Source organism: Panulirus ornatus, chromosome 68, assembly GCF_036320965.1.
Source record: "Panulirus ornatus isolate Po-2019 chromosome 68, ASM3632096v1, whole genome shotgun sequence".
NCBI classification, from domain to species: Eukaryota; Metazoa; Arthropoda; class Malacostraca; order Decapoda; family Palinuridae; genus Panulirus; species Panulirus ornatus.
In genome coordinates, this window is record NC_092291.1 from 17,601,834 (window position 1) to 17,612,553 (window position 10,720).

General features: G+C 36.3%; 1 protein-coding gene across 1 annotated transcript; it reads left to right on the forward strand.

The window, feature by feature from the left end:
* The first annotated feature begins 326 nt into the window (after positions 1 to 326).
* On the forward strand, positions 327 to 10,496 carry LOC139747383 (WD repeat domain phosphoinositide-interacting protein 4-like). Its single transcript, XM_071659657.1, has 8 exons — positions 327 to 673; positions 1,695 to 1,769; positions 2,928 to 3,120; positions 3,303 to 3,483; positions 4,585 to 4,793; positions 6,947 to 7,048; positions 8,173 to 8,291; positions 9,632 to 10,496. The coding sequence occupies exons 1-8, from the start codon at positions 484 to 486 to the stop codon at positions 9,739 to 9,741; spliced, it is 1,179 nt and encodes a 392-aa protein (XP_071515758.1). The 5' UTR covers positions 327 to 483; the 3' UTR covers positions 9,742 to 10,496.
* The last annotated feature ends 224 nt before the right edge of the window (positions 10,497 to 10,720 follow it).

The window sequence follows — 10,720 nt, forward strand, 5'->3', positions numbered from 1 at the left end:
TATCATTACCTATAGTCGGACGTAACCAGTGGTCGACAGAGAACACTGGCAGTCTTGATCTTATCAGCAAAACTATACTTGATAGAGAACAAATAAATGGAATGTTTTGGCATGTCACATGAGCTGAATGTCAAATTGAAGAAAATTCAGTGAAATTAACAAATATACGTTATGATAATATTTCGTTTCAAAAATGATTCTAGAAAAATATTTATTATCCAATAAGTGAAGACTCGAGTTGATTGGTGTAATAACGTCTAGAGAATGTTTCAAGTATACATGAATGCCACCAATGTTTTGATAATACAGCTGATCTTACATGTCTTTGTCCGTTACTTAGATATTACAGTTGAGTGTATTTAAGGAAGAGGTTGAATATCCTCTTATTTTACCTATACATATTCATAGAGGTATATAAAAGTTAATTCATTTATATATCGTTTGTTGAAAGATTAATATTTTCATAAACGTCGAGGAAATAAGATGGACGAAGATCAATGTCAAACACTCGAACACAGGATTTCATTAAGGCAAGAGTTGGAATACTCACGACGCAGACGTGAGAACAAAGGTGTAGTTTTGTATCAGTCCGATGTACATGAGCCGATGCAGCTGAAAAATATTATGGCTGTGAGGGAAAAGGTTCACAGCCTACGATTCAACCAAGACCATGGTAAGCACAATTTATAATGAAGTTCAATGGGAATAATTTCATGTTCATGAGAGTAATTTAGTCTTCACCGTAAGTTTGACCGATTGTTTGTTTGCACAGATTGTTTTGGAAATTCATTTAACACCCACAATGAAAACAACAAAAATTGTAAAAGAATTCCGAAGATAGCACAAAAAGTCAATTTTGTGTATTGATCCAGTTTAATCCCAACATTTGATAAACTTTAAAATTTTACAGGATTTCCATACGGAATAGTTGAAGTTTGTTTACTTATTAGATTATTACGTGGGAATGTAAGTGGGATTTTTTTTTATTTATGATGTTTATATTGCTAGATAGTGTGGATGATTGTGAAGATCAGAGAAAATGTGGGTATGAATTACCAGCCTAGCTATACATGGAAAGTAGCATTGGATAATGTTATCTTTGTACTGTTCGCCATTTCCTGCGTGAATGAGGTAACGTCAAGAATCGATGAAAGAGAGAGGAAAAATTCCTCGTTTTGCTCCTTGCTCTGTTCTGTCTTTTCAAAAGCAATACAGGAAAGGATCTCTCTTGTGAGATTTTGCCATTTCTCTGTCAGCAAATCTAGATTTTAGCCAGTTTCTTTACAATATAACAAGTTTTCTCCAGTTATTTATATGTTCCTGTTTTTCATATCTCGAGATGAGATGAAGTTTAATCAATTTTGGTACACATATTACGGATTAAAATGAAGCAGTTCTTGAACATGGTCTGTGACTTGACCTCTTTTTTAAAAGGCAAGATTTTCACTTTCTCAAACACTCAGCATATTAATCCCTTTTTATTCTTTCTCATTACTTCGTTCAGGGTCTGACCACATTGATTGTCTCTCTGTGACTGGAACTTTCATCATAGACAACTGGAAAATAAGTTTTCTTTAGGCTTGTAAAGGTTCACAAGTTTTACATTTTTTAGCTATGATATGGTACCTCCTAAGAGTATACTCATTATATTTATTTTCTATATGTATAAGATATGGAACATATTCATTATGCAGGTTGCTTCATATGCTGTATGGACTCAGGAGTTCAAATTTACAACGTAGAACCCCTTGCTGAGAAGATACATTTACGTAAGTCTGATGCCTTTTGATTTCTTGAGTCATTCAGTTTAGAGTAGGTTTGCATTTACATCCAGCTGTCACAGTAGGTTTGTAGGTTGTATTTCGTTTTCTTTTTAATCATTTAGGTTATTTATGGAGAATATCCATCTTCCATTGTACTTTTGATAACCTTCACCAGCATAAGCTGAAACTTCACACATCAACATTATTTTTTGCATGTTTGTAACATATTTGTTAACATGTTTAGGGTGCTCCTAACTTTTTGAAACTGCTTGTTTCTGCATGTTATCTCTGAACCATACTAATCTTTAAAGCTTTGTTTCTGAGCTGTTCTCATAGTAAACTCAGGAAAAAAATCAACTGCATAATGGATAACTAAAGATTATTAAGGCTTTCTAGATTTCTCATACAGAATTATTGTTTCTCCCACCGAGTTGAGATCTCATCAGGACCAGATGGCAGTGGCTTCTATTGCACACACCCACTCTCTGACTGTCATCAGTTTACTGAGCCAACATCCACAGCCAAGCCCCACAAACTATTCTATGGTTTATTTCAACTGCTTCACATTCTATGATTCACCACATAGAGAGCATGATGCCACATTGATCCATTTTCATTCTACCCCATGAATGCCTCCCATTCTCCTGAATACAGGTCCTGTTACACCAAAGCCTCCTTCTCTGTATGTATCTATCTCCTTGTTCTCTCCCTTCACTTCTGACACATAAGTCTTTCTTTGCTTACTCTTTCTTTATGTCTAATGCACTTCACACCAATGTCAGCTTTTTCATTAATTATTATGACAACTTTCTCTTGTACTGTCTTTCCTTGCACAATCAACCTTTTTCTTATCATATTTTGTCCTTCGACATTTCATTTCTTTTGCGATCAAGGTCTTAGACTCATGTCCATACAACACTGTGGGGACAAGTGTGCTTACAGACATGCTCTTCTTTGCCTTAACAGACACTGACCTTTCCTTTTACACACTTCCTAATGCACCAGGCCCTTACCCCTTCTTCCACCCTATGACTCACTCCAGCCCCCTTGGTTCCATCCACTCTCATGCCCACTTCCAGGTACCTAAAGCATTTTCCTTCTTCGAAATCCTCCCCATTCATACTTTATATGAATTTCTAATGTTTTTCTTTTTCCACATGCCAGGAGAAAGTTTAGTTGGCAGTGTTGGTCATGGTGAGATGTTGCACAGAACTAATCTCTTGGCAATGGTAGGAGGAGGAGCAGTACCAAAGTATGCAGATAATACTGTACTTATTTATGATGATCGCACATCAAAGTTGGTCCTCGAGTTCACTTTTTCTGCTCCAGTACTAGCAGTCAGACTAAGAAAAGACAGGTGAATAAAGATTGAGTTTTATGGTTTTCAGTGAGTGCTTTGAATGTGCTGATTTTCAGCACTTGGAATGTTCTTGTTTCATATGAAATATTTGGTGTAAAGTGTTGCTGAATGCTATTTTATGAGCCTGGATGTCTCAAGATGTATGGAAAAATTCTATTTTAAAATCTTCATTTACTCAGATTAGTTGTGGTTTGTCGGCGGCAGATACACGTCTTCTCCTTCCCACATTCTCCTCAGCGACTTTTCACTTGTGAAACTAGAGACAATCCCCTAGGACTGTGTGAGGTGTCACCACTTCCATCTGCTGACAGACACATACTCTGTTTTCCTGCTCATAAACTTGGTGCTGTGCAATTAGTGGTGAGTATTTAAGTGAAGTTCATATAAATACTTGAATAATGAAGTTAGTTAGCTAGGTAGCTTTATATCTCCAAGGCTCCTTTTATGAGACCTGCTGCATTGAGGCTCTTTTCTATGTCAGAGTAGGATATGATGGGCTTCTTTTAGTTGGAAAGACCCTTGACGATGTAGTATTTTATCAGTGGATGATGATGCAGCCTCATCAAAGATGACTCAAGACTTGCAGTGGTAATGCTTGCAGATGAAATCTAGAAACAACAGCAGAGATATCAGAATAAATAATCTCGTAAATATTATATATACTGTATGGTAGGAATGTGTAGGTATTCATTAAATGCAGTGCATATTATAACTGTATGAAGACTGTACATTAAACAGTATGTAAAACCATATTCATAACATCCATCTTCTCAGAAGTGATAATAATAGTCTTTGTGTCCGTATACTTACAGCTGTCTGAATAATCTGTGATAAAGATAGATAGGTAATATATAGACATTGAACAGATTTTGAATGTAGATTATAGCATCTGGCTTTTCATTTACATTTAAGACAGAGTGCTTGCCAAAGCATAGTCATAGAACTGGGTGGTAAGTGATTTCTGTTTTAGTGCATATAGTATATAAGATGTTTGTAAAGAAACATTAGTATAAGATGCTAAGATTGCTGTTTTTTAATTATAGTACCATGATTTTATATAGTGCCTAACAAATTTTTGGTACCCATGATATAACTATTCTGTGGATGTCATTTACTGTATGTGCAAGTGTATATGCTGAGATTGTCATTACAGTCAAAAGATAATACAGATATAAATTAGCATAACACACACACTGAATGCAATGTAGCAGAGTGAAGTTACTCCATATGAGTTTACCACTTGGGGTTTTATGGTAATCAATTGGAAAGGTACTGTAATTAGCTGTGTGAAATGTTGGTTTAGAGGACTGACAAATCTTTCTTCATTCCTAAGAAGAGAGATGACCTAGCCCTCACCACTACTATATGTGTGAGAACTTTAGAGTCTTTTGTTCATTGGATTTTCTTATTATTATTGACCTGAAATGCTGGCATTTTCTTATTATGTCTATTACTATTCAGGATCTTCTAACAACAGAATCAACTGTGTCTCAAGCTCCACTTAACATACAAGCCCATAAGAGTGAGTTAGCATGCCTCAGTGTGAATCGTGAGGGCACATTGTTAGCTACAGCATCACACAAAGGCACACTGATACGAGTGTGGGACACCGCAAGAAGAGTACTGCTAGCTGAATTAAGGAGAGGCTCAGACCCTGCCACAGTATACTGGTGAGTTGAGGTTAAACATGTCTTCTTGGTGTATTCTTTTCTTCCATCTAGTGTGATTTGAGAACACGTAGTTCCACAGAGTAGAAATCAGTTATGTACAATTATATTTCAACAGGATATTTTGATCATCTTTTAATATTGACTTAAAGATGCTATTAAAATTTTCATTGTAAGTGGATTTAATACTCTATATTACATAAGATGCTGAATTTATAAGTGATTTTTTTTGAAGCAACATAAATATGAGAAGCTTATAGACTTCTGTATAATATTTGAATGTAACTAATGTTCCTAGAAATATTACAAGTCATGCATCTGCTATTGTCTGTTCATTATTTTTCCAATAGCATTTTGATGTATGGTATGTCTCCAATCAAGACAGAAAAAGTGAGATTTTTTACTTCTCACAGATAGAACCACATGAGTATCTGAGAAAGCATATGCTTAGTGGGGGATAAAACACCAAATTACCTAACAAATTGAGGTATATTAATTAGGATCACCACCTTTAACCATCATAAAACATACAAGGCCATCATATGCTCATTCACAGAACCTAGTAACGAACAGCAACCTACCAAGCTAATGACATCACTTTGCAAAGGTGAGGTGGCATCAAGCTGACAAACACTGCTGTTAATTTTCAGTTGCTTTATGACTATGAAGAGCTGCTAACTATTGCTTAACATCAGTTTGTAGTCTTTTTTCTTTCATTTCTGTGCTGAAGAATTGTTGGGTGGGTATTGTTTTATATTCATGGAATTCCCATTGCTCAAATAGTAAATTCTCAGCTGCATTTTGAAATTAGTGCCTAGAGACAGCACACATCATCTGCTGCAGTATGGCATTCACCTTGGACTTTGTTTGGTAGGTCAGCTTAGCAACTACTTTCTCTTTTTTTTGTGATCATGATTCTTGATCTTTAGCATTTTAACAAATAAATGAATTAATGAAAGCTTATAATGATCTCATTGGAAATTATCTGAGACATTCAGCAGAGAAAAGGATGGGTCAGAAGTCTATATTTGATGGACTTTCACTGGTGTATGCTGATTCAGTCTAAGATAGGGAGCTTCTTGGCACTCTAGACAAGCAAGCAGACTTGAATATCAATACTATGCCTGTCAGAGCAAGATCAGCAACATATTTTCACCATGTTAATTCAACCCTCTCTACCAGACCAACATCACTGAATCAGTAATGCTGGCATATGTCAAAGATTGTATAGTTATAACTGATTCAAGAGAAGAATGTGTCAGTCTTAAGTTGTTTAGCCAGATAGTTTTTCTGAAAATGTTTCATCCTAAATGTATGAACATCATGGATTGTTCTAGATCAGAAGCTTACTGGCCTAGATGTCCCCATCCATAGGGTAGTACAGGTTGTACCTCTAATCCGGCAACCTTGGAAGGTGGCCATTGCCAGACCATATAAAATGCCGGAAAACAGAAGCTGACCCCTTTCAAGGCCTTTGGCATATAACCTTTGTGCAGAGGGCATCCATCATCAGTAGGGATGCCCCTGGAGTTTTTGACAGGTAGATAGATAGATTGAAAAAATAGATGGCCAGATATTAACATATATGCTAGCTTTATCCATTAGTATAAGATTTGGCTGCAGAATGGGAAATGATGTATCTGTTGTGACTTTTGGCATTGCTTTGAATTTTCACAAGGTTTGTTGATGTTTTCAGTCATATTTGAGGTCAGTTGCAATATCTACTCAGATGTTTCTATTTTTAGGAGAATCATATTAGTGCACAGTGCTTTTCCTGTTTCATGATGAGTAGTGAATGATGGGTCTCATTTATAATATTCGGTATTAGTGGAACAGTATGTGTTACTGGAATATGCCTGCTTGAGGTTACACCATGAGAGAAAAGTTTCCTTTGATGAAGCTGTATCATTAGGAGTACAATTTTGTCAAAGTCTATATTTCCCGGCTGTTGGGTGAGTGCAGCCATGGGCTGCAGGAGCTTTTAGAAGGGGCATGTGTAAAACCAGGACTCTTCCTTTGAAATTGTTCCTGGGGTAATTATAAATTAGTAAAATAAAGTGTAACTGTAAACTCAATACTGTTAAGCCTTATAGTGAAAGAAAATGTATAGGATGATTGCAAATAGACTCTCATGACTTGATTTCAATGCCCCACAGCATTAACTTCAGTGGTGACAGTGAATTCCTTTGCTGCTCAAGTGACAAAGGTACCATCCACATATTTGCTCTTAAAAACACCCGGCTGAATCGTCGCTCAACGTAAGTGGTTTCTCAGAGTCAGTGTTTTGGTGGTCATGCAGCTTCATATACAGTTGTTTCCATCCACTGCAAAAGTTGGTGTTTCAGTTTGGAAGCTTGTGTGAAAGGAGGAATTTGAGAGCAAAGTTATTGGGTTTCACTGTGCAAAGATAGGTTGATGAGGGTGTGAATTTGAATAAAGAAAACTTGGAGTAAGTTGGGTGTTTTAGATACCTGGAAATGGACATGGTAGCAAATGTAACTTTGAAAGTGAAGATGAGCATAGGGTGGGTGACAGGATGAAGGCTCTGGGAGCTCTGAGGAATGTATGGAAAAGAGGTTGCTATCTGGGAGGGCAAAAATGGGTATGTTTGAAGGTACAGTAGTCCCAAAAATATTGTGTGGATATGAAGGATGGGCTATAGATGAGAATGTATGTGTATGTTTGAAGACAGTGTGGTGTGAGGAGGGTTTATCAAGTAAATAATGATAGGGTAAGAAAGAGGTATGGTAATAAGAAGAGTATGGTTGAGAGAGCTTGTGCTGAAATGGTTTGGACAAATGAAGAAAATGAAAGACAAGGGTTTGAAGGGGATATGTGTCAGAGTTGGAGGGAACATGGAGAAGGGGAAGACCATATGAAAGGATGTACTGAAAAAGATTTTGTGTTCTGGAGGGTGAAAAGCATGCATGGGATAATTTTAATTGGAGTGGTTTGCTATACAGGTGTCTCTGTAATGTCATTGGACTGAACCAGGGTATATGAAGCAGCTTGGGGAAACCATGCAAAGTCTGGGGTTTGGTTGTGAATGAGGCCTTTTCTTCTACTGATCCTGGCACTACCTTGCTAATACAGGAAACAGTAGATAGAGCTTATGTAATATCTTTTTTATGCATTTTTTCTTCTTATTTATGACATTATTTGGATTTATAGGTCATAAAACTTTTTTCCATCACACCATTGCCATCTTTATGGGATGAACTTTTAGGACACTGTTTCCTTTTTCTGGGTAAATTTAAAAGTTAGTCTAATGCCACCTTCAAAGGTTCCTGTTCACTATTAAAGTGAAACTTGATGATCAAATGCTAGGCAGTCATTCTCATGTAAATTGTATAATACATATACTAATTTGCTGATTTTATAGATTCTCAGGAATGGGATTCTTGGGAGGTTACATGGAATCCCAGTGGGCACTTGCAAATTTCACTGTTCCACCTGAGTGTGCCTGCGTTTGTGCCTTTGGAGCTAATTCTACTGTATATGGTAAGAGCCATTAAATTTGTGTCACCGTCTAGTCAATCAGGGTCCTCTAGATTATTCCCTACTGTATAGCTGGGTAGTTCATACAAAACTTACGCATACCTAATTCATTTCTAGGTTCATCTGTTAATAAATTCCTGTTACCCATGAAATTCCTCTTTTTCCTTTTGTTAAGAATTCGTCCATCTTGTATATTATTTTTCAAAGTACACAGTAAAATTTTGTCCCTCTGTATTGTGTGTCAAAGTACACAATAAATTTTACATCTAGTGTTGCATCTGTATGATGATAACTTTAATAGTATAGATATGATAATGAGTGACCATAAATCAGTAGAAGGTAAAGAGAAAATAAGAAGTACACTAGAAACCAAACATCTGTGAGAAAATACTGAATGTCTCCCTTTACATGATATATCACTCACCATCATGTTTACTGTAGGGGGAGACACCACTACATATGTCTTCATTCCACCCTTGATGAGTCTTAGATTCACTTCACCCTCAACAGATGCATATTCACTTCATCCTTTACAAACACATCACTTAACTTTGACAAGGAGCATTTCTTTCTCTAACCCTCAACAGGCTCTTCCTATATGACCTAATATCTCCAGCAAACCACAACACAAAGATCCTCTCATACACAGATGACCTCACTATCGCATCACAACACCCTGACACCAGGGTAGCAACAGCTAACATGTAGCACAACATTACAAAGTTGGAACAGTGGCTTACCTAGAGCAGAATGCCTACATCTGTACAGAAGTCTTCAATTACTCTTTTAACCCCAAACATATGATTACCTTTTGTAGACAGTCAATCCCATTGAACAGGACACCAGATCTAGGCATCACATAAGATACACCTATAACACTCATTTCCCACAACAAAAACATCAATCCCCCCAAAAAATGGAAAAAGGGGTCACTGGACATGACACCTAGAGACTGAGTGTGAATGAATGTGGCCTTTTTTGTCCCTTCTTGACACTACCTTGCTGGTGGTGGTTGGGGGCGGGGGGATGCTATTTCATGTGTGGCAGGGTGACAACAAGAGTGGATGAAGGCAGCAAGTATGAATATGTACATGTGTTTACATGTATATGTATGTATACGTTGAAATGTATATGTTTGTGGCATGTATGGGCATTTATGTACACATGTTTATGTGGTTGGGTGGAGCCATTCCTCGTCTGTTTCCTTGCGCTACCTCGCTGACGCGGGAAATGGCGATTAAGTATAATAAATAGATATATGAATATAATAATAGTAATAATAATAATAATAATAATAATAATAACAATAATAATAGCAGTAATATTATTTTCCTTTATTTCAGCAATTTGTGTAGATGGGACTTTTCATAAATATGTATTTAAGGCAGATGGCTGCTGTAATCGAGAGTCATTTGATGTTTACCTGGACCTAGTTGCTGATGAAGAATTCTGAGTTAAAGAGATGATAAGAGTCTTAAAAATGTGAGGACTTACGGAGCAGCGCAGGAGCAACTAACAATGGTTGTGCAAAACCAAATGTTTGGGCTATGAATTCATAACTTGAATGAATTTCTGTCCAACATATTGCCTTAAATAATTTTTTGTAATATGAAAACCATGACTGAGGGATTTTTTTTTTCCAATGTTCAGTGTGTTAGTGATGCCAACAGGCTGTTCAGTACTGAGGATACAGTACTTAACTTCATTAAGAGTACAACATATAAATTTGTGTATACTGCAAGTACATGATTTCCCACTTTCAAGTAATTTCTTGTAATTTATATATTCATTGTCACTCTGTGCATCTGTAATTTTTACATTGAAGTGATATAAGCATAATTTAACTATTCTAGTATTTTTCAAGACTCCGGTGTTATCTTAAAAGTGATGTTTATTTGCTATATTTTTATTGCATGAACAGTAATGTGTTACCCTATTTCTTAATGTTACATATATCTTGGATTGGGTTGCAGATTCACTGATTTGCTAAAGAAAAGTTAGTTATGAAAAGATATTTGAAGCAGAGATTTTTCATCAAAAAATGTTGTCATCTTGTGTCCATATTAGCATTTGAACATAACTTCTACTTTTTAGTTGCTGACTTGTGTTTTGCTGTCCCATTTGTTACTATTAGTGCTTCTAATATGGGAAGAAATGTCACTATGAGTGCATCATTATATTGTACAATAATCTATATCCCCTAAAATACTTGTGTAGTTTAATTTCTACTTACCTATCTTGTATGCCTTATTCAACATTCACCTTGAAGTGACACTTTCAGAATAATTCCCAAACATTTCAGCTACTTGCAACCACACCCTGAAAATTTGAAAAATCTGATAGACAATGTGTAAGATGCTGCATAAGAGTTCTGTATGTTCTAGATATCTGGGGGTGGATGTAACAGTGAATGGAACCATGGAAGTGGAAGT

Coding starts and splice junctions, on each gene's coding strand:
- LOC139747383 (XM_071659657.1), top strand. CDS start 484: ATGGACGAAGATCAATGTCAAACACTCGAACACAGGATTTCATTAAGG. Junction 3,484..4,584: donor TTGGTGCTGTGCAATTAGTG/GTGAGTATTTAA, acceptor ATTACTATTCAG/GATCTTCTAACAACAGAATC. Junction 7,049..8,172: donor CGGCTGAATCGTCGCTCAAC/GTAAGTGGTTTC, acceptor CTGATTTTATAG/ATTCTCAGGAATGGGATTCT.